This window comes from Labrus bergylta, chromosome 11 (assembly GCF_963930695.1).
Source record: "Labrus bergylta chromosome 11, fLabBer1.1, whole genome shotgun sequence".
NCBI classification, from domain to species: Eukaryota; Metazoa; Chordata; class Actinopteri; order Labriformes; family Labridae; genus Labrus; species Labrus bergylta.
The window spans coordinates 5,539,435-5,564,140 of NC_089205.1; the positions used below are offsets into that span (position 1 = coordinate 5,539,435).

The following is a 24,706-nucleotide window of genomic DNA, read 5'->3' on the forward strand; positions in this document are numbered from 1 at the left end:
TTTTCGGCTCCTTTCCAAGAGCAGTGTGGCCAATAATGGCTGTTTTGTTTAGTGGTAGATCCACCTAAAGTACATAACATGAATTATTCATCCTGCGCAGGAAAGCAATTGAAGGACAAACAGTTTACTGACTTGAAGATGCACGTAAGGGGTTCCTCGTCAATGTAACACTGCATATTTAGTGAGTGTGACATGTTTTATTGATGCAAACGTCCCACCCTCACTTACTTCAGGAGGCAACGACCTGACGAAATCTTCCTCATGCTTCATTTCACCGCTGTCACACTGGCATGCAAGAAAATATCAACGCTTTTATAGCGTCTCATTTCCCTGTCTGCATTTGATGTTTTCCTGTGTTCTGCACAAAACCTGCAGAGAATTGTTGTTACGCTTTTGTTCAAGCTTGTGTTTAGTGAACAGAATAGATGTGCTGCTAAGGTCAAAATGTTGTTGAATCCTACCCACCTTCCCTTCATCTGGTGGCACCGTCTGAACTTGACTCAGGCTTCACTGGTTGTCACTATCACCGTGTTGTGAAGTTTTCTGCTGACTCAAAAGCAGAACTTCTACTTGACCCTTCTAACACGTTTCCAATCCAGTGGAGCTGCTCTTTGATTGTGAAGCCATGCTTATTCAAGGATATGACCTGCACAGCACAGACAGTGGAGCCGTGCTAAGAAGAAGGCTTTTAGATCAATGAGTCTCCCCTGAGAGCTGCTGACTTTTTGCACCAACAATAGTGCAGGAACAGTGATTTTATTACAGACAGGGTTTAAACCCATCAGCTTACTGTACAGGGATAGTAAAGAAAAGACATCCTATTGGTTTCAGGACACAGGAATAAACATGTTATAGCTATATTCCTCCTGTACCCTTTATTTGTGAGCTTTTGTCCTACTATGTAACAATGCAATCCCTCTCAGATGCTTGGCATACACATTAGCGGTGTCTGAAACTTTTGTCCTTGTTTACATCAGTTTCTGGTCTCTAATTCTTCACCATCCTCCAAAACACAACACATAACTGATACTGCCATCAATTCAAACTCAAAATACCTTATTTTTCTAACTAGGAGGAATTATTAATTATTAATTAGGAATTATGATTTAGAAGCTTCCTTGTTTCTTTTTTCATTTTATTTAATATTTATTGTACCAGGAATATATCTTGCCATTCCCTGCACATAATCTATTCTGTTAAGAAATGTATTTTGTATGACCTTCTTCTGCTTGTCTTTGTGCTGCTTCAACCCCCGAATTTCCCCTCTGGGGATCTTATCTTATATTCTCCTTGAGATACAAAATATCTTTTACAAGAAAGTCCTGGCAAAGACGGCAGCAAGAGAAAAGTTTTACACAAATAAAGAACAGATGACGAGCAGCGGAACTTAAATCAAGCATTAAGTAAGCAGCTTTCAGCAATAAAACGTGCATACACAATCCGGGTTTTAATCTCTTCCAAGCTAATAAAATGCTCTAGTTTAATTATGTCATGTAGCCTTTCACTCAAACACAAAACACCTGAACATTTCCAGATATTTGTTGTAATGTGTCAAAGCAAACAGCAGAATTTTAAACGCAACTTTATCTAGACTTTTCCTGCCAACCACCTAATTCATTCGTGCAAGAAGTCGATATAGCGGATGTGTTAACGCACTATACGCAGTAATATTCAGGAAAAGTTACTGTAAGCGAGGGTGCGGGGTGATGACGTTTGTATCCTGTGACCAGAGCATGAGTAGTTAGATCTTTGTGTATGTAATGAAGTTGCTTCATTCTCCTATCTGCTCTCCACTTTGTTCTTTTCCATTTATTAGTTGATACTGTGAACACATCAAAGTACATGAAGCATTGATATGAAGCAAAAACTCCCACCGCTTGTTCAGTTTTTTTTGCTTAGTCTGCCATCTTTGTCATGGAGTCCAAATTGCTGAGTTCCAGGTCCAGGTTCTGCCCATAGACACAATTACACACTTATTTAATCCCAAAAAATCGATGCTGAAATTCACTCAGGGAAGTTTTTATCTGTGATAGAGAACAATAAATTATGCTCTTTGTCAGCCCTCAGGATGATTCCAGTACTGTACTAAGCTTCTACTTTTTTAGCAAAACATAGTCCAACATCTCTTTTTTTTAACGACATGAATCCTCCTGTGAATTGATCAGATGCTGGACAAACTGCGGGACCGGTGGACCAACACGGGTCTCTGGGAGAAGCTGGAACTGAAGAAAACTGTCATCACAGAGCCTCGCGGTGGAGCGAAGGGGGATTTTGACGAACTACTTCATACGTATTATGATGCCATCAAGTACTGTGAGGAAAGAGGTGAGACTCGTACGATGCACATGGAGGCTTGCAGTGAATTGATTCTTTTGCATTTTAATTTATGATGCAATGTTTACCTATTTCATTCACTGTGTTGTTCTATGTTGTGTGTATGGTGTCTTTATTTTAGATGGTGCACTGCTGATTGCAGTCTGCAGAGGGAAAGTGAGTGAAGGACTAGACTTTACAGATGACAATGCTCGAGCCGTGGTCACCATTGGAATTCCTTTCCCGAACATCAAAGACCTCCAGGTTAGTCAAATTAAGATGGTCTGCAAATATTTTGCTGAGACACTTGTAGATATGCTAACATTCTAACAAGTCTCATATTCTAGTGTCACAACATTGAACATTTCTTTTTGAGTCAATCAAAAAAAAAAACGTTTTAACTTTATTAAAAATTATTCATCAACCAACCATCGAAACCATCGAAATGATTTTGTTATAATTAAACTGAAGATGACTCTGAATAAATTTTATTAAATCCCTGTTGTTCCGCTTACATCAAATTACTGAAATTCATCGAATTTAGGGCATCATGTTAGTAAGTAACGCTAAATTATCTCAGCTCAGGGTATCAGTATAGCTGTTTTCACACATGCACAAATCTGCATGATATTTCCTGAATTTTTTCGGGGTGAGCTACACATGTGAACACAAATCACAGAATTTTCCCCTTTGACTTTATCCGGACTTATCAACCCCTGCCCCTCTGGAAAACTGCAGAATAATCTTTAGGGAACATTCAATTGGATAGTGATTACATTAACGATGAGTTTTGCCATTAAGCTTAATAACCACTCGCGTAAGAAGTGCTAACCTATTCCTAATTTGACCAAACGTAATATGTTCACAAATCCATCATCAAATGGAACCAATATAAAGTTTAACTATCGCATATATAAATACTTTTTAGATTTAGGCTGCTACCTTTAAAATATGTTACTCATTTGTTGGTAGACATGTTTTATTGTCCATACTACTGGTATATGGATAAACAACACTTTCTTTAAAATGCCCACATATACAGATACCATGAACACAAAATGTATACCTTTCAGATATACTCAGGCACCCACACACACACCAGACACACACACACACACACACCAAATAAGAGCATCTCTTTTTGGTGATCCGTAAAAGAAAATCCCAAAGCGATGTTGCTGTGTCTGCCCCGTCCTTAGCAGATAAAGTTGACCTTTAAGTTTGACTCTCTCCCCGCCTCCCTCCTCTGCTCCCCTTTACTCCTCCACGTCCTCCTGTCAGAGCACGACGGAGCTTTCACTAACCTGATCTGTCAGTGTGGGGAGATGTGTGGGTGATTGAAGCTTCCTAGACCCTTTCACCTGAGCCAAAGCTGTCAGCTTCACCACCATCAGCTCTCAGGATGTTGATCCTTATTACTAACTAGATGAATTTCTTTAATGTTATAGTTTGTATTAAAACGGCTGCTTCTGAACACGTACATGGTCAAAAGTGTGCCGAGGCCACGGTGATGATGTTCATTCATTTGCACACATTGCAACTAGCGATGGCAAGAATATTTTTTAAAGTTGAAGCTAGAATTAAATGTTTGTCAAAGGGGAGAGCGTTATCAATAGGGTCAAACAAAAATCCCTGCTGATGCTGCATCCAATCATTGCAATGAAGACTTACATAGTGGTTTGTTGCTAGTCCAGGTAGTGCACACTACACAATGGTGTATCCTGAAGTCCCCAATCAATAAAACCTTCTTGGTTGTTTACATAACAAATGCCTCATAGGGGCTTTCAGGACTATCCCCAAAATGAAATTACACCTGATGTTAAGTCAACAAGCCAACAACTTGTCAGCAAGGTTTTAACTTTTTTTTTATTTTCGCAATAGGACATTTTCAAATAGCTGTGTTTTACAGCAACAGGTATTATGAGAATATTTACTGAAATACAAGACGTGAATTCATTGAATTCAGTATATTTTATTCTGTTCTTCGCCTGCATGTTTTGCTGTCCTGCCAATCCATCAGACTGCTCTTTAATTCTACGCATTGTACAATTGGTACATTGGTACCATGTAGAAGGTATGTCCACCTTCATCCATGTGATGCAGCATATGGCAGAAAACACATAAAAGAAGAACTTTATATCCTCACTACCTTGTTAAAGTCAGTGTACAGTGTCATGAAAGGGATGTTTCCGTGTAACTCTGCTGCATCAAACTTGTAAAATAAGGTGCCTGATGCAGAATAAAACAGGAGCTGTGTGGATGGAGAAGACCACCGGGGGGAGGATGGAGAGAGCCAGAGCTAGTTAGGTAGAAGGTGGAGCTGACCGAGCGTGAAGAGACGGTGAATTCCTAATGACAGATTCTGTGCTCCACATCAACATCCTTTGTTTATATGTTACAAGTGCTGAGCTCCTCTGAGAGCTTTCCGTCTCCTGCCACATGTTGTCTTAATTGTGCAGTTAGATCAGGAAAGGCTGGCGGTGGCAGCTGCTGACAATTTAATTTTGTGCTGCCTCTTAAGGCACACCAGACCTTTAATCTTTGTTTTTTATATACCATTGAAATACAGAAAAAAATTAATGAATAAAAAAATTACGCTTTGGTTGGAATTTAGGAACCGTTCATTTGTTATTCCACTTTCATCTGAATTTTCAAACCAAGGATATCAACCAGTCTCCATACAATAGCAATGTTGGAAAGATTGTTATTTTCATACAATACATGTAAAGAGCTACATGCCTTCAAAAAAAGTCAGAAATACTTCACTATGGACACAAGTCTTCAATGCAAAATTATAAGGTATTCAATTTTATAACCTTATTTTCTGAGTTTGGCTTTTATGTCTAGTTTGGATCAGCCACCTAGTGGGTTTCTGATGGAACCCAGCCAGATCTGCTGTTTTTTGAATGCTCTGGCTCGCTGCTCTGTTAATGCGTCCTCTGCAAAGCTCTGTTGCGCCTGTAGCTAGCAAGTTAACTGTAAGCGATCAAGTGTTGTGTGTGTGAATGATTGGCTAATGCAAGTTTTCTGAGAAGTGGTTGTTAGAAGAAAGGAGTTGGAGCCTGTACCTCGTAGGGCTCTCAAATCTTAAATAAATTTGAACATTCAATCGAACGAGAAAGTTAACACGCGAAATGTGAAATATACAGTCTATCGGCGCATCATGCTGTCTGAAATAGTTTTCAGTATGATCCAGCAGAGGGTGCTATCAGTGTAACTTGACCATTGCATGTACTCTTGACCTCAGTAAATCAAAAGCATAGACTGTAAAAATTAGGTCAAAAGCAATTCAGAAGATGCAAACTCTCAGTCGGGAGACTCCTCTCTCTGCAGACAACAGCCTGCTGCTTTGGCTGAGTGAAATGGGGCACGCAAGATACCTGCAATTCTCCAAGCTGACTCGCAAATATTTGTGTGTACCACAAACATCTGTGCGCTCTGAACAGTTGTTCTTGTCAGCAGTAATTAAAAAGAGAGTCTCACTCGATCCTGATCAAGGTAATGGACTTAGAGAAGAGTAGAAGTTCAAGGCAACTTATATAGGGTAATTTCCTTTTTTAATTACCTAAAACGGCAAGCTAACTCCTACAAACTATCGTAATTACACAAATACATTTGCAATATTAAATACACTTGGTAATAAACGCACAGTATCAAAGCAATAACAAAATATTATGTCAAGGCTTTTAATTGTGGCCACCTTCAGGCACAATTTAAATCAAAATTAATATATTTGCATTTTTTCTTAATCCACTGACACGAATGACTTTGAAAGCCGTGCAGCTAGCCCTCGTAGCCTAAGCTGGGATATACTGTATAATGCTGCCGCACTCTGAGATACAGAAATAATAACTTCTGGAAAAGGTCACACACAATGTTGATACTTTTCGATACCACGTGTTGAAAAAATATACAATTTCTGTTATGTTAATCACCTCCATGCACTAGTGCTAACATGTGCACATTCTCTTAAGAGTACACATGGACCCAGACATATTAATTCATTCATTCAACGCCGCACTCACACGGCAGCACCCCATTGCTAGGATAAGAGGTGTACGCCCGGCTTCTCTCCATGTAAACTGCTCCAGCACTTTACATGCCTGCACGGCCTGCATTCCCAGACGGGCATAACTCTCCGACGCTCCAGCATAAGCACATAGCATGGCATTTTATTGGCCTGTTGTGTTATTGTGACAAAGATCAAAGGTTGAACTTGAAGAGTCCTCTGCAGAGAAAGCCCTGCCAAAAGGTGGAATTACATTTATGTTGAGATTTTTCCAACGGCATGTTTTACAATGAACAGTCCTGTCCTGCGTGAGTGAGTCAAACAATAAGCGGCTTTAACAAGCAATAAAAAGACACTTACAACTGATAAGGCATCTCTGTAACTTTAACGACAGGCTCAGCCAACCTCTCGCTGCTGCTCCTTATTAAAGACAACCACAAGAGAAGTTTTATTCTAAGGCCTGCTAGAATGTAAAACGGGTGGATGAAGGGGATTTTAGAGGAATGTTGGAGAGTTTATGGAAATCATCAAAAAGAGGGGGTGATGGATGCTCCAGGCTCAGTCAGAACACTGTACACATGGCTATATCATCAGCCACAGAAGGAGAGCTATATAATACATGATCTCAACTTTTACTGTCCTTGTCAGCACAACAGGCCTGGTTTAGATGGACGCCTGAGTCGACATTCTTTGTTATTAATGCACGTTCAGCCCGTTATTTACCCTTAACAGCACATAGACATTTACACATCATTAATTTCTATGTTTACAGTGTATCGTTTGCCCCAGTACCAAAAAACGTACACTTACGTTATATATTCCAGTTTATTGCAACTTCTTTCTTCTACAACAGAAACAAAAGATTAAATTCAGAACTTTATGATCAAATATTAAGACTGTTAATTTAGTCAGGCATTCAGTGCCAGCTATCTGGCCTCGATGATGATCAACATTTTTTTGTTCAAAATTTATTTGGGGCTTTTTGCCATTATTCGACAATGGGTAGAGAAGGGAACCGGGTAGAGAGAGTGGGACAAGACATGGGGGAAAAGGAGCCACAGGTCTGACCCTAACCCGGGCCGCACATATGCAGGACTACAGCCTCTGCACAGCATAAAGAAACAAAGAGGTTGATAAGGTTTAGCCCCCTTAAGTAAAGTTTGAATTCCAAGTCCGAACAGTTTTTAGCTTTTAAGAGAAAGCTGGAGAGAACGGGATGACACCCAGCAGCTACTTTGATACATGGGGCCCCTGCTCTGCCATAAACCAATTAGGTGTCCCCACTCCCAAGCAGCTTTGAGATCAAGTGACCAGGACCCATATGCGGCTCAAGACCATCTTGTTGCACCCCGCTCCTTATTGGCCCTTTAGGACAAACAACACTTTGACAAAACAAAATAACCAAAGGCTACAGTTAAAAACAACCAAATCTAATGGACCAAGGACACACAACGGACCAAGTCACTCTGTGAAAATAGAACTTTAAACTAACAAAAATCAAATACATAACTAAATAGCAACACAACATCTAGAACTTTTCACACTCCTGAAGCCACTCATAGTGAAATGTTTTGTACCTCAATCTGGGAAATGAGGCGCCTTCTTTGACCCTAAGAAACAACCCGGCAGAGGACAAGAGGAAAGGGACAACTAGCACAGGAAATGCATACAGCTGTAACACATTGAAGATACAGTTTAAAATAGAAAGGGAGACTGTTCAATGTAGTTTGCATTAGGTTGTCAAACACTTTGAAACTTCAATGCTTGTCAACACTCGTGTTTAAAAACAATATAATGTCAGATTTTTTGATGACTGATTTGAAAACTTGATGTAAAGTCATACTTGTAACCCTAAATTGCTGCAAGTGAGAGAGAGAGAAAGCGCAGTGGTGGTCCATTGAAATTTAAAGTTTGACAAATATTGACATCTGAAGTCCTTTTTGGCATCTCATAAAGATTTGAAAGTTACATAGATTTTTTGGCTAATAGAAAGCCGAGGAGGTTACACTGTGATTCAGTGAGTTAACCAAAAACTCAAAAAACAGGAACGTAGCCTCAGTGACATCAGCCGTCAGATTTTGAAGAGGCATTTTGAAGCCCAACAATGGCAGAGTATTTGAACTGCCGATTCCAAATACGGTAGCTTTAAATCAATCTAGAAACGGGTGAAGAGGTGGAGCTGAAGCCTCCTGGCAAAAAGCTCCTCCTGTTATTCAAATCAACCATGCCGCCAATACTGCAAACATATGTATAACTCTTAGCCTTGATATAATCAAAACAGATGATTTAGAAGCATACAGTTTTTTCCAATAGAGAAATAAGCTAGTGACACCAAAACTGTTTTGTACCAGGCTGTGGACATTTTGATATGGGTCCTAATAAGGATTCTTAGGTTTTTAAAACAAGTGGACACATGCAAATTGCAAATCATTTTACTGTTAACAATTTCACAAAGTCATTGTTAGTGATAAAATGACAGACACAAGACTGAGATAATGGAAACATTTTCTCAAGATGGAGACTACCCTATGTCTCATACTGATCTCTGTTCTTTGCCAATTCAGATTTTTTTTTACTTTTCTCAACACTAAGCCTAAACCTTAACATACAACTTAAGTTAAGTTTTCCCTTTAATCAACTTTACAAGAGTGCAACTTCAAATATAATGATGAAAGAAGAAGTTGGATTCAGTTAGTGGCTTTGGTGATAGTTGATCCTTGTGCACGTTGGAAAGCAGTGTGATAGTCTGATGCCTTTGTGAGTGTGTGTGCAGCAAACACATGCACATATGGACACTGTTTTCAAGACAAGCCACTCAACTGTCAGCTCGGTCTTATGTGGCAGATGAGGCGCTCAGCAATCTCAGTGACAGGCACAAGATGTCCCGGACTGCCAGGGGCGTGCACACTGACACCGACGCATGCACACACACACACCCTGCGTAATATTTAGCTCAAACAGATGCGCTCAGCTGCGAATCATGCCTACTGGTCAAATATATGTTTTTAGGGATGAACAGGTAGCTGTAGAGGACAAGGCCAAAGCAAGCGAGTGATCTCTTGACATTTTAACTAATCCCTTCAAGCTTGTGGTTTCTTGCACATTTGCGAGACTTGCTAGCAGCCAGAATTGGCTTTTTCACATATGCAACCTGTCATGTTGGATTGAACGATGACATGGTGCAGAGCGGGGATGTGATGGCTCGAACGCTGAAGTGGACTGTGATTGGATTTAAATGACACCACCGGCTCAGGGCTACTGGCCTTTCTGCTCGAGCTGTGGCTTTAGAAGTAGATTCTTTAACTGCTCTGGTGTCTCATACATTGGCAAACATCTCACCATGAAGCCAGCAGCGTTAACAAGACTTCCTGTGATAATGCATGAGCTGCCTCCCACTGACATCCTGCAGTAGTATTGTATTTGCACATATAAATCCTGTGATCAAAACATCTCTTGAAACAGACTTCAAAGTTTCTAAATATTTGAAAGTTTTCCAGGTGTTTGTTAGTGGTTTGCATGCTTCTTTGGTAAGGTGTTATTAGTCATAGTCCAACTTTGGAGCGACATTTAGGATTTCCTGTGACTCTGCTTGTTTGTTTATGCCCAGACAGGCCACAGTGGCATTGCGTGATGCGCGTGAGGGAGCAGGCTGTACCTGCCATGGCCCCCGTGTTTGGTGGCTCAGGGCGAACACACGGTACCTGTCAAAAGCAGTTAAAGCCCTGTTCAGCAGGCTGCCTTGCATGGCATCCCGTCAGACGCCAGCTGAACTTTTCACTTGTCAATTCTGAAAGGTTAGCGCTAAAATCAGCAGCGACAGATGCAAATGGATGGATGCTTTCCTGGCATTTTTGTGCAGGGATGCTTCATGTCACCTAGACCACCTTGTCTGCCCCCTCCTTCCCCAACCACTCTGTCATTGCCTCTGTTTAGCCCCTCTGTTCCCCTTTCAGAACAAATCCGTCTGCAGGGGCAATGAGACCTGACCCCTTCAGGTCCTCGGTAAAATTTGTTTGGGGTTTACTTTGTCCTAGATTGCATCCTCTTAATTTTCTTTTATTTAATCCATGATTAATCCAACTAATTTGATATCCTTTTAAAAGTTTACTTGGGATCACTTCCAAAACAACAGAGTTAAAGTTAATTTCCTAAAAATCATTTTCTTCCTGCTCTTCTCACCCTCCTTTTTTAGTGTATGCTATTTTTATTAGGTCAGGTTATATTTTAGTATTAAAAAAACAAACTGCACCACACACACCGAGGTGTCTGTTCACATGGCCATTTATACATTTGTGTTGTTATTCTATTCTATTTTGAAATAGCGTTTTATATTCTTATCTTATTCCATTTAAGTTTCTTTGCTAATTGTTTTACACCAAAACACCAAGTCAAATTCCCTTCATGTGTAAATTAACTATTCTGATTCTAATTATGCTGTGTTTATTGAACTTTGATCTTTTTACTTGAAAGAAACATGCATTTTAATTTGATTTTTGTCTTGTTTTATTTTATATTCTTTATTAATCCGAGAGGGATCATTTAAGTTTACACAGTGTTGTTGAGAGACATGCTACCCACACACACAGGCTGGAAATACTCGAACGCACAAACAGGACCTATGGACTTGCGTCAATGGAGTGATGTAAGAGTGAGGGACTGCACACAGGGGGCGCTCCTGAGCCGTTGGGGGGGTTTGGTGCTTTGCCTCGGCAGTGACTTGGCACCTCTCCGGAAACCAGATCAGTTTCCATACTTTGGTCCGTACCAGGACTTAAACAGGTGACTGTTGGGTTCCCAGCCGAAGTCTCTACAGACCTAGCCACTGCTGATAAATGAGAGCAAATGAAAAATGCCATGGGAAACACCCCGTTTTCCCGACTTGTGCGTGCATGCATGAATTGGAGCAAACATTAACAATCATGGGAATCACAAGCTCCTTCATTGTCCTGTGTTGTGCCAAAATTAAACAAATAAACCAAAATTTAAAATAATAAATGTATTTTGAAATGACAAAAAAAATTGTCAAGGAGGGCACATGGGTTAAATGTTACTATTGTTGTGATTCATTTAATCAATCATAGAAAATCATCTTTTCATACACTGGCACCTGATTTCATTTCAGGTGGAACTGAAGATGAAGTACAACGATCAGCACTGCAAGTCCAGAGGTCTTCTCCCAGGCAATCGCTGGTACGAGATCCAGGCCTACAGAGCTCTAAACCAGGCCCTCGGGAGGTAAATCAGTCCTCTGCAGTTTGTATGGTGTTTCGTTTGTTCTTTATCTTTTATACTTTAACCTTCAAACTTCTTTTTTTTCAGATGCATCCGCCACAAGAACGACTGGGGAGCCCTGATTCTAGTGGATGACCGGTACAGGAATAATCCCAATAAGTACATCACAGGTACACAGTGATGCACAGGATCTCAGCTTGAACACTAGATGGCAATAGTTATCCACTGTAAAGCTGTTGGTAGTGGGCATCTCTGTTTGATGTGTGTGTGTGTCTGTGTGATCTCAGGTCTGTCTAAATGGGTCCGTCAGCTCGTCCAGCATCATGACACCTTCGGCAACGCCATGCAGTCTCTGGTGGCGTTCTCTCAGGTGCAGCAGCAGAAGATGGAGGCCGCCCCTGCGGACAGTCAGACCCAGAGCTCTTCATCTCCAAATGGTCACACATGTTTACCTGCAGAGGGACAGAGTCTAACCAAGACGTCAGAACCACCGACACCACGCTCATGTGTGAATCCACCTGAACCCCCGAGCCCCTCGGCCTTCAGCTTTTTCTCTCATACACAGTTGAAAGCTGAACAAATAGGAAAAGCAGGTGAGCAAAAGAAGAATTTGATCAAAGAAACGTTGGTTCTGGGAAACTTTTCTCGACCCTCCTTATTGAATACTAATAATGTCACTCTTGAATTGATGATTAAATCTTGAGATCTCTTTTTTACTTTGTGTTAATATTCCCTCTCATGTTTGTACAAAAAACCAAATCAGCCAATAATGTACTTACTGACAGCATCATCAAACTGACTTAAACACACCTCATGTTGGAAATGAAGGAACTACAACATAATTTAACATTAAGAAACAGGTAAACTGGAGTGTCAGAAAGCCTAGCGGTTACGTCGCACCTCCCATGTACAGAGACAAAAGTCCTCGTTGAAGCGGCCATGGGTTCGAATCCAGCCATGGCCCTCTGCTACATGTCGTCCTCCGCTCTCTCCTCCCAACATTTCCCGTCTCTCTTCAGCTGCCCATAAAGGCAAAAGGGTCCAAAAAACAACTTTAGAAAAAAAATAAACAGGGACATAAACAGGACATCTCAAACATAACGTCATAGTACTGCATAATATATACAACTAAATAGTGTTTTACTACATTGACAATTAGCACTGAATCAAATCCAACAACAAAATTCTACTGAGATGAACTGGTCTGTTCATTAGACCAATATGCTAGACGAGTTTATTCATAGAGCATCATTCATTCAAAGAGCAACTCAAAGTGCTTTATTCAGTTAAAAAACAGAACATTAAGAACACCATTTAGCAAAAATAGGACATTGTAATATAATATAAGCCCAACAACTATTGTTTCCCCCACTTTTAAATTGCCTCTACTTCGGCCTAAGTCTTTATTAGAAAGGCTTTAAAAATTAACTTTGATTTAGTTTGATTAGTGGGCCTAAATTCCCTTAGTTTTTTCCAAATATCCTCTTATTGAGCATCAAACTCTTTACGCTCTATATTAAATGGGGCTTTGAACCCCTTTAGATTATAGATTATCAAGTGACAAGGATATTTGTCTAAAAAATACAAGACCTTTTGATGCCTTGAACATGTTTTGTGAAAATGTCAAAGTTTGGTTGAAAATCCACGTGGTTAGGTTTGGAAATAGATCATGGCTGAGCAAAAATAACATAGTATATAAATAGTGACCTTTGGTTTCACATGGGGCAGGAAGATCTCTCTTGCTAAAACCCTAAGGGGAGATTTCACCTGCAATCCAGACAGTCATGGAGTGTGCTGAAGCGTCCCTGGGTTTTATGGCCATAGGGTAGATAATGTGTTTTTAGGGAGTCAAAAACTTTAAACTAAAAATGACAAAAAACATCCAAACCCAAACAAATATATTAAATGATGCTTCACTCTGCCTTGCAACTATCTTAACCAAACTAATTCTATTGAATTAAATTGATGATATGGATGTGACAAAGATGGAGTTAATTATTTAACTGAAGCTGTCCTACTTAAGTTTGTTAAGGTTCCTCTGCTTCTTCCACTCTCTGGCCTGTATTTCTTTTTATTGTCTTTATTAATCACCCCGTTTAAACAGCTGGGTTTTTAAAAGCCAGCGATCTAAAAAGTGCATGTCATTTTTTTTTCCCTTGCATAAGAATGTGTGAGCATGACATCAGCCGGAGAAAACATGTTGAGGTGACGCCATTGCACATCGCAGTGGTGAGCACCCATTGTCTTTGGGGTCACGAAAAGGCTGAGCAGTTAAATCTGATGTGGTGCGGAGGGGTGGTGCAGAGCAGACCCCTCATAGTTGGGGGTGGGGGGATGGATGTTGGGGGTGGGGGCCATGGGATCAGTTGAGTGGCTTGCCTCATTACTGTAAGATCTTTTGCGTGCCTGAGTGGCGCTGGAGCGAGCTGATGAGCAGATGTTGGACTGTTGCTTTTAATTAAATCCACTTGACCTTTGTTTGGGTTATATTGAGCGTAAGCCCACATTTATATATTCTTTTACAAAACAGCCTCAGCAGCTATGCTACTCTGCATACCAGTCTCACTTCATTATGTGCTTAGCTATGAGTCTTCAAGCTTCTGGAAACCCAAATTCACGAGGGTTGGCACAATCCCAGAATTTTACACTTTGATATGATTCTAGTAAAAATCAGAAGATATCTATATCTGTTTCTATACCACAACAAACATAGTCCTAGGCACCCCATATTGGGTCATTTCTTGTTTTTAATTACCAAAAATGGCACACTCCTGCACACTGTCCACATTTTACAAATACTGCAAGGTTTCCGTTACCAGACGTTGAGCAAAAGTCTCTCCTTCGCTGCAGCTTTTGGTCAAAAATATGACAAAAGATCTGAAGTGTTTTAGACATTCGTTGTTTTGGATACTTTTAATCCTTAAACTGGGATTGTATTGTTGTTGTTGTTTTTAAATGTATTTTTGGAACCTTTAGCGTTTATAAGATAGGACAGCTGAAGAGGGACATGAAATGTTGGAAGGAGAGAGTAGAGGATGACAGGAAGCAAAGGGCCGAGGCCGGATTTGAACCCACTGCTGCTGCGACGAGGACTACAGCCTCTGTACATGGGGCTTCCAACATAACCGCTAGGCTTCCAACGCTCTCTGATTGTATTGTTTTGAACACATGGTATCAAAAAGTATACTGAAATAAACTGAAAAGAAATAGAAAGCCCACATATTCTTGAAAAGGGTCTAAACAGCTAAATGAGCTGATTCTCGTTTTCAACCATCAGTGAACATCTATTTTTACAAAGATTATTGTGAATGTCTTATTATACATGTTTACCTTGATATCATAAATGCATGTTTACCATTCAAAGTAATATTTCCAGAGGCTTTAAAATGTTATTTCTAGTAAAGTCTGTAAAATGTTGTTTTCTTGTTGTAGGGTGTTTGAAGACGATAAAAAGCCCCCCAGCAGAGACCAGATCACATCAGAAAAGCAAAGCCCCGCCTCTGTACAGCATCTTCACCTCCAGCCCCGTCAGCACCCGCTTCAAGAAGCCAATCTTCAAAGAAAAAACAGCCCATAACTCTAACCAACACCTTGAATCATCAAATCATTCTGAGAACGAAGAGAAACTGCTGATCTCTGAGGCGGCTTGTCTGAAACAAGAGACACCAGACTGTTCCAGTGAAATCAAAATGAAACCAACCAATCTGTCCGTAGAGTCCCCTCCCAGCTGTGAAGGTGAGCCACCCTCAGCACAAGATCTCGATGAAGATGAAGAGGACGAGACCATCTTTTTTACTCCAGAACTTTTCGAGGGAGAAGAGAATGAGGGCAGCCCACAGAAGGAGACAAAGACTCCTCAGAAGACAGACCCTGCCCTGCTGTCAGAGGAGCGAGGGCAGGCGTCTGTTTGGAATGAGCAGAGTGATAGTTCAGTCAGGAAGGAGGACACAGAGCCGTCACAGGGGCAGAAAGAAGAAATCAACGCAGAGAGGCAATCTGAGGAGGGAAAGCAAATAGAGCACCAGATCAGGCAGACAGAGAATAAGCTTCGCAGACTCTCCAGGTCCAGACAGAAAGCTCCCTCCACTCCTACAGGTAACTAACCACCTGGGGAAAATAAATTATGTGAACAAAGCAGAGTGTCTGACATGTAAATAAAAGCCAACAACTTGATCAACAAATAAAGTGCTAACAACATGTTAAATGTATATAATAGTGAAAAGAAAGTGTTCCAATCATAATACACTACTAGAGTTCATTTCATTTCTGCACAGTTATAATCATTTTTCATTGCTGCTTTTTCACATTTCATCTTTCAGAATTATCCACTCGCTGCACATGCATCCACACTATTTTGTTTGAGTTTTAAAACAAGTTTTAAATAGAAGAAAAAAATGAATTCTGTCCGGGCATGTGTTTTAGAACAGTTTCAGAACTAAACGTTTAGAGGTTTGATTTCTGAAATCACATATAACCTGACCATTCACTTACAATGGGGATACAGGCTGTAGTTTTCTGATTCACAACAGGGCTTATTATGCCACGGGACACGGGAATTGCTCGTATACCACCACCACCACCTCCCGCACATACAGGAATTATTAAGATAATAAAATACAGTGTTTCCCCTTCCATTATATTAGGGGGGCGGCCCGTCAACTTTTTTTAAGATTTATTTTTGTGCCTTTATTGTAGACATATGATAGCTTCCAATAGAAAAGGACAGCTGTCATTAAAAGTAACCCATGAACACCAAGATTCCTTCAAGTGTTTGTGCCGGCGTGTCGCCCCCCCGCCACGCTGTAAACCTAGGGGAACCACTGAAATATAGAATTGAAATGTCAAACAACAGCAAGCATAAACAACAAGGTCATCATCAGACCATCACTTAGTTCATTATGTTCATCATGGCTGATGTTTGTTTTCTGAGTTACATAAAAACAAAGGGAAGTGACAAATCAGAGAGAATATGTTTGCTTCCAGAGTTTAAAATGCTGACGCTTTGAAGTCTCATATGGACGCCCACGGTATTGTTTCTTGCGGGTCACAGTGCAGCGAAAGGTAGCTCATGTCTTTCTTCCTCTTTTCTTTGGTTAACATCAACACTCTGTTTGGCTGATTGTAGGCCAATAAAACTACATTTTAAAGATGATAAAAACATGATGGGGTACAGTATGTTTAAGAATGACACTAAACACAAACACATCATGGTGGACGTCCTGTGCTGTTCCTACCTCTCTGTGTTGATACTACATCACCATCAGCTGTTTCTTTGGGTGTTTTATTTTGTCCGTCTGATATGTTTAATTTCTCCTGCTGATGCTGAAGGTTACTTTGAGGGCTGTGACTGAACAGCTGTATTGATACGTTATGAATCAGGACAGACTGAACACTGCTCGTTCACATTTAAGTCTGACTTATACTTCTGCGTTGAATCTACGCCGTAGCATGTTCTGTAGGTTTGTGTAGCCCTTTACCTACATAGAACCCTATGTACAAAGCCTGACATGCACCTCTTCAAACATGTAACTACGAGTCAAAAAGACGCACACCACAAGCCCTGTGATTGGTCCGCTGGGTCGCATCGTATTTCCTGCATTTCGATATCCCCGTCCTCTGCCTCAACTGATTCAGCGGCCATACATTCCATCTCCTCCGACGTCTCCTCTCCTCTCTGCAATAATAACAGTATAATCAACTTCTACTTAAAATGTATCAGCTCCAACTCCAACATCGCACACTTGGTTTTGGTCCCCATGGTTTCTTGTACACAAAGAAACAGCGAATGTGGCGAGAAGGGAAACTGGCAATATACTGTAGTTAGCATAGAAATTGCATTCCCAGCTAGCGATCGTTAGCGGAGTATTACAAAGCTACACAAACGCACCAATGTTCTCATGGTGTTGTACGCCACTACAGCTAAGCCACTAAGGTGTAGACTCTAAGCAGATGTATAAATCAGGCTTTAAATACAACTCCAGAGTCTCAAACAGGGTCAGCAGCATTTCAAAAGAAAATCAAATCAAACATGTCACTGTAATCATGTGTGGTTTTTTTTAGCATCAGAGAGTGTCACAGCTCCTTACACGACAGGCACACCCACTCCTCCACGTGCACCCGGGAGATGATGAGGCGCCAGTCATTTAAGATCAGCTGCTCATCCAGAGTGACAGCACATCTTATTAAGGCCATTCTCAGTTAGAAACACAACTAACAAAGAGGAATGGAATAGCAGCGCTGATTGAACATGCGTTTTAACAACTCATTAAAATACAAAGCCATAAAATTATTTTTGTTTTCAGCAGATAATCAGTTAATACTCCTTTAATGATGTGTTTGTAGAATAAGGCCGAGGAATGTGGGCGCTTTAGACATGCCCCACTCAACCTTTCAATTCCAATTCCAGTTGTGTAGTCATGAGCTGCAAACGTAAATGGTACGAGTGTGTGAACACAAATGCACCTCCTAATATCCATATACAGTCGGCTAGGTCAACATAGATTTAGATTTCTAATTTTCTAAGGCTGAAGGGAAGCGAAAGGTGAAGATGAGTACGGCAACCAACTGATTTGGTCGTAAATAAAGAAAGAAAACCGTTTTATAGGAAAGCACAGGCAGTAGAAAGTTTCATATTTACTAGGACTTGACATTATCTTCAATAAATACATAAAGGATTTTGGATTTAACAAACGGATATTTGCAAACCAGATTCAACTGCGTGTGCAACTCAGCCTTAATATGTTGATATTTTTGTCAACATTTTTCATCAATGAGGGGCACACTCAATGTCCCTAAAAGTAAACCAGGACCCTCCCTGAAACATTTTTAACACCATCTAAACATAAAGACTTCCATTATTGAGGGGTTATGACAGGATTGTTTTAGTTTAGACCTGAAAAACTTAAATGAGTTCTGGTATATCTCTGCTTAAAAAGCTGAACCTCTATTACAATATATGTTAAATCCTTTTTATTATCAAATAAGAAGCCCATCATTTTATCTTAATGCTTTAAACTCACTTAAAAATATCATAACCAGTCATTTTTTTGTATAGTTAAAATATTTTTAGTCCTTATTTTCAGTTCTTCATAATTCACAGATATTTAGACTTGAACCTTTACATCTGTATTTTATTCATGCTTGACAACAACAACAGGGATTATTTTGTGACCTGAGCAATACAGTAGTTTGTGTGATCAGCGCTTTAATGGCCACATTTGATTGTTGGAGTCTGAGGAGCTGAGGTCATTTAATCAAGCTGATGCTAAATGCACAATCATCAAACTGGCCGGGCCGAGGGGAGACAGAAAAAGGAGATTAAACATGATTACGCTGATGTGATTTGTCTCATTACAGCTCAAACTTCACCAATGTGTGATTTGCACAGACGAGCAGAGCAGACAAGTGTTCCATTAAAGCCTTTCTTTGCTCATCAGCTGCCTTCCCAGGACCCCTTAATCGTGCATGACCACTCGTTAACATCATCAGGACACAGAGCGCGGAGAGGAGAGGCCAGGGAATGTGTGTTAAAAGCACTTAATAGGAAGCCTGCATTACTGAAAGACTCAGTAATGGCTGTGTATGAATGAATGCTTTTTTCCCGTTAGACTAATTTATCCTTTCCGCCCGACCCCGAATCATTAAAGCTTCACATTTTTATTTAAAGAAATGAACCAGACTTGACCACGATCACAAAGTGGAAAAACAAAAATGTTTTGCATCATCATCAATAAAAATCCCAAAGATTAACAATGTTTTTGCAAAGATTTAATTCTGGATATGGATTGGTTAACAGAATCAAAATACAGGACGGAGTTCAAACTCCTGTTTCTTCACAACGTTTGAACCTCTCTTAAATCACAGCTCATTTACAGGATGGTAAAATTGGTTTATTAGTTAGATAATAAATAGATAGAGATAATAGTTAATAAGTGATAACATGAAATTAAAGTAGTCGCATAAACTTTGTATTAGGAATAAGTAAATCTGGGATTACACTGAAATGTATGTAGGGAGATATAGGTTCATAAATTCTCAATATCATCGACTATCAGGTTCAGGTTACTTTATTTGTACCCGTAGGTAGATTTGTTTGCATCCATCATGACACAGATTACAGAACTGACATGAAATGACATGTAAAAATCATGAAAGTCAAAATCTATAAATAGATAGAAAAATAGAAATCCTTTATTGTCAGTGCACATTAAACAGCGAAAAAATGTGAGAGAGAGCACTATCTCTTCATCTTCTTTACCAACTTCTTAATACAATTTAGACGCTGTGCAGGAGTTCACCTGACAATAATAAGACAAGAAATTATCCAATCATGGGTGTCTAGGACTTCTATTTTTGTTGCCATGGTTTTGAAGCAGTATCAATATTGTTTGCTTTTTACTAGCATCGTCTCTCAGTAAGAAAATCTGGTGTTTTGACAACCCTAGTCTCATTGGTACCTGAATGTGACCTTCATTTAAAAAGCCACAGTGGTCTTACAAACAGTGCTTTTGGGTCCCAGAGACCCACATTGTTGTTGTTGACTCTGCCAGTCTGTCATTCTGCCCAATGCAGATGTAAAGAAATAACATGAGAAACTCTGATCATACTGTAACAGCATGTGTGTTTTGCTAATTATGCAACTCGATGTGAATTGACAGGTAGAGGCGATGAGGTGAAGAGCGTAGGGAGAGTCAGTCTTCAGCAGATTGAGACCAGGAGCAGCCAGAGGAACAAAGAAAAGGCAAAAACAGACCAAGAATGTTTGAAGAGCAGACCATCCAAAGTCAGACCAGTCAGAGAAAACAGGTCAAAAACTAAGAATACATGTCTACCAGAGGATCAGGATGATAGCTGGATTACCTGCAGACACTCAGAACAGATCTTAAAACCAGGTGTGAACAGCAGAGTGACTGAAACAGGAAAGCCTTCTGATGGTTTAAAGGAACAAAAAGCTCTCAAAAATGTGCCCACCACACCTGTTGGTTCAGCAAGGATCGAGTTTGACATCATTACCCCCAAACAAGAGGGCACACAGAGTCTGCATGAAGCTGGAGCAGCAGGATGTTGTCCTGTAAATCCAGGTGCGGATGGTGAAGGAAGACAGCAAACAAAACCTAAAGGTAAGGCCTTCAACATGCAATCCTGAAAATGTGTTGATGCATTTCAGGACAGTCGCTCCTGAAATTCTTGGGAGACAAGCCATGATGTAAAGAGGATGCAGCCAAAGTCACAATATTGTTTACATCATATCCAAGATAATTATAATTTTTCCTTTAATAATCCCGACAGTGGAAATTCAGTTTTACACTCTGTCTAATGAACATGCTACACAAACATAGGCTGAAATACACACACATGCACAAACAGGATCCTATGGACATGCATTAATGGAGAGGTCTCAGAGTGAGGGGGCTGGAGCTGCGAGCGCTCCAGAGCAGTTTTGGGGTTTGGTGCCTTGCTCAAGGGCACCTCGGCAGTGCTCAGGTACCTCTCCAGCTACTAGACCAATTTCCGGACTTGGTCCGTGCCGGGATTTGAGCCGGCGACCCTCCGATTCCCAGCCCAAGCAATAACTAATTGGACATATTCTTGGATTTTCCTGAATATTTCCCTGCTGCGGTCGCACATTGGTTAACCCCGTCTCCATGCAAACTTTTAATAGAGACCTGACAGATGTAAAGGTTCAGTCTGGATAAATTCAGAGTGAAAAATTCATCAATTTGTGTCTATCAATCCTGTATCACTTACATTTCAGGAGTAAATGTAACCCACTAAGCCTGCCGCGGCCTCAGACTGTTGCCCAACTGTATAACTAAATCGCCGAACTCTATCGAGCTTCAGAGCATCCCTAACACTGAAGTTTTAATCAGACAGGAGTCACTGAAATGTTAATTGTTTACTCAGTTACAGTCATTTAGGTTACCTTATCAAGGGCAACATAGCAATGTGATTACACCAGTTTATTGAATAGAATTTGATGCAATGAATTTTATTTACTTAAGAGGCATTTGCATACAGATTATGTTTTTCAAATGTTTTCTACACCGAGATGTGACTTTCAGAGCTAGTACATGTTCTGGTGCTTTAAGGGAGCTTCTAATAAAGCAGAAAAGGATGTCTCATCCAAGACGTGACTCGATGTTTTTGTACTTCGGTACTCTAAGCATGAATTAATCTCAATTTGATTATTCAGGGAGCTGCAATTTTACTTACTGCAATGATGTTAAATATCACTTAATTATGTATTTTTATTCCAACCAAGCCATCAGAGTACAGCGAGCCTGCAGGAAGAAACGTAGGAGATTTAACAACACGTCTCCAAAAAGAAATGCACTCGGAGGTCAGGTACTACTTCTGGTACCCCCACCCCCCTCCTGGGCCTCTGACCCAGGAGGGGGGTGGCGTATTAACATTCAGAGATTTTTATTCCACTTTGATGGAGACATCTGTTATGAACCTGTGAAATGTATTGAACATTTCTCTAAATGCCCCCATATTTAAATACATATACCTTCTCTATTCCTCTCGACAGTTTTATGTAAATTGAAAAAAATAGAAAGATAAACATAGATAACTACTCATCCTACAGCTGTTTCTTTTATCATTTAACTTCAGCACTCACCCCCATGCCCACCTGTTTTTTTAATTTTTACTCTGATACCTCTCACTGAACACTCATTCATTTAAACTATTTACTTTGTTGTTCACTATGTTTTTTTCTTTTTCTTTTATGTTTTTGATGTTTTTTTATCTTTTAGATTTATTTGTTTGTCTTTGTTTTTGTAGATTTTGTCATTAAGTATCTTCTTCCTGCATTTCCCTGTCACGTAGTCTTGTTATTGTGTCTCTTTCGTGATGCACTCTTCTTGTACAATTAAATAAAATAAAATAAAATTACTCTAAATATCCTCAAAGATGTTTCTTTAAGGGATTCCTAAATGTTCGTATTTAAACTTTTTCTTCATCGTTTAGAGAATCAGAGAGCAGAAGCCGTGCTCTTTGGGACTCTACTGCTCCTCGTGTGAGATGGAATTACTTCCTCTGGTGCATGGTAACTTCTGAGAAACTTTAGCTAACTAATACAAATCAAACCTTTACCTAAAGTCAATGTGTGATTAATGCTTTGATACATTTTCACTGTTTTTTCAGATGCATTAGGACGCGCTGTTTGTGAATTTAAACCTCTCTCTATTCTGAGTAAAAACACATCCAGTGCTGCAGCATCGAGCTGCCGCTGCGTGTGTGAACCACATCAGCCATCAGTTCAAGACAACTCACTGCTGGTGGTCCGAAGTCTCACGTCTCTGGAAGCCCTACGGTCTTCTCTGCAGCCCTATTCTGATGACAGCTTAACTGGTGAGTTGGAAACCGGATTGAGATGGAATAAAAATAAAGAACAATTGATTGTAGCTTATCATGTTATACACAGGGAGTCACTAAGCGCTTAATGGTGTTCATCTCAGTATTAAATAAAAAATATATGTAATTTAATCAGGAACTTATTTTGAGCTTGTTCAATAAGAGAAATAAACGTACAAGCCAGCAGACAGACAAAAACAAATATTTACAAACAATGAAAAGTATAGTAGAAAATAAATAGTCAAACACTTGATGATTTACAAGCAAAAAAAAGAGCGGGGGAAAAGTATAAACAAAGCTGCAACCTCGGGTCTTGAAAAGTGAAGCCAATGTGGAAGTGAAAAATCCTGCAGTTTGCCAATTGTCCACTTGAGGCTGGCTCCAGGAGCCCCAGAGGTCACAAACCACAGCCAAAGAAAAAGTTTTTATGAATAAACATGTTTACAGCCTGGTACAAAAAACAAAATAGGTCTGATTAGTTATTGTTCTCATGGGCACACACTGTACGGGGGGTGAATATGCTTTGCTTAGTGTACTTTCAAGATGCCTTCATATAAACGTCAGCCAAAAAGGTAGAAATAAGTAAAAACATGATAAACCAGTAATTTCACCTCCCAGAACACACACATTGTTTGTCTCCTGCTGCACACCTCAGTTGGTGTTTTGCATTAAAAAAAAGGCAAAATGGGAAGCACTGGAATAAACGTTAAACACAAACTTTCACTTCTTCTTTTTACAGAAAAGTTTCTTCCTTGTTAAGTTTATTGACATGCTTTCCCACTACTTCTCCTTTGTGCAGCGTATAATGCCATCTGGAACCCCGAGGAGGGCTCCGTCACCAGATTTCTGCAGTGCAAAGGCTGTTTGTCTGAACACCCCGCTCGGTCTGCAGCTTTCATTGCAGTGGAGCTCCAGTACCCTCGAGACAACAGCCAAGATCAGGTAAACTTTCAGAAAGAATGACAGGACAGTCTATGAGACGATTAATCTCACAAACTGTTTAACATACAGTACAGACCCACATACAATAAGATAGAAGACCCCCGGGAATGGGCATCTTTATAGGAAAGTGATATGCTGAAACCAAGCGGCTTGAAAAATGAAGCCAATGTGGAAGTGCAAATTCCTGCAGTTCCTCAAGTGTCTGCTTGAGGCTGGCTCCTGGAACACCGGAAGTCACATACACACAACAGGCAAAAAAGCTTTAATAGCATAAATAAACATGTTTACAGCCTGGTACAAAAAACCAAATAGGTCCGATTAGTTATTGTCATCACTGGCACACACTTAACCGGAGGGGGTGGGATGTTTTGTTTTTTTTGTTTTTGTTTTTTTAAACGGCTCCGTTTTGATTTTGAAATGATAAGTGTTATCCATAGTTAGGCGCGTAGCTGACATGATTGACTGGTGGGTGGGATGTAACGGTTTGTCAAGAGGCTTAAAAACCTGCCTCATCTCCAGCTCTAAGCCTGTCTTTAGGTTGACTGAAAGTTAGGCTGAGACAGGATTTCCAACATTGCTGCTGCTGATGATCCTCTGGAACCGCCTGCAGTAACAGATGGCTGACGTCACTCAGGCTTCATCCATCAATGTTTACAGTTTATGGATGAAACACTTCCATTAAGGCTTTTATTTGCCTCGGTCTATAAAATGATCCTGATGTTGCAGTTCATATTTATTTTTTGTGTCCCGCTGCTTTTAGTCCTTATTTTCGATCCGCAAACTTTTTCAGCACTAAATGAATTGGAGCTCCTAAATGAGACCTTCCTTTATTTTATTTTCCTGTTAAAGGTG

General features: G+C 40.1%; 1 protein-coding gene across 2 annotated transcripts in view; it reads left to right on the plus strand.

The window, feature by feature from the left end:
- brip1 (BRCA1 interacting helicase 1) overlaps nucleotides 1-24,706 on the plus strand; it is a 79,912-nt gene that overhangs the window by 25,806 nt on the left and 29,400 nt on the right. For both annotated transcript variants that reach the window (XM_020649008.3, XM_029280259.2), the window contains exons 15-25: nucleotides 2,166-2,325; nucleotides 2,456-2,577; nucleotides 11,445-11,557; nucleotides 11,642-11,724; nucleotides 11,842-12,147; nucleotides 14,987-15,649; nucleotides 20,212-20,673; nucleotides 21,816-21,898; nucleotides 22,526-22,604; nucleotides 22,703-22,909; nucleotides 23,712-23,854. In XM_020649008.3, the coding sequence (XP_020504664.2) occupies nucleotides 2,166-2,325; nucleotides 2,456-2,577; nucleotides 11,445-11,557; nucleotides 11,642-11,724; nucleotides 11,842-12,147; nucleotides 14,987-15,649; nucleotides 20,212-20,673; nucleotides 21,816-21,898; nucleotides 22,526-22,604; nucleotides 22,703-22,909; nucleotides 23,712-23,854 (2,421 nt within the window). The remainder of the gene's footprint in view (nucleotides 1-2,165; nucleotides 2,326-2,455; nucleotides 2,578-11,444; nucleotides 11,558-11,641; nucleotides 11,725-11,841; nucleotides 12,148-14,986; nucleotides 15,650-20,211; nucleotides 20,674-21,815; nucleotides 21,899-22,525; nucleotides 22,605-22,702; nucleotides 22,910-23,711; nucleotides 23,855-24,706) is intronic.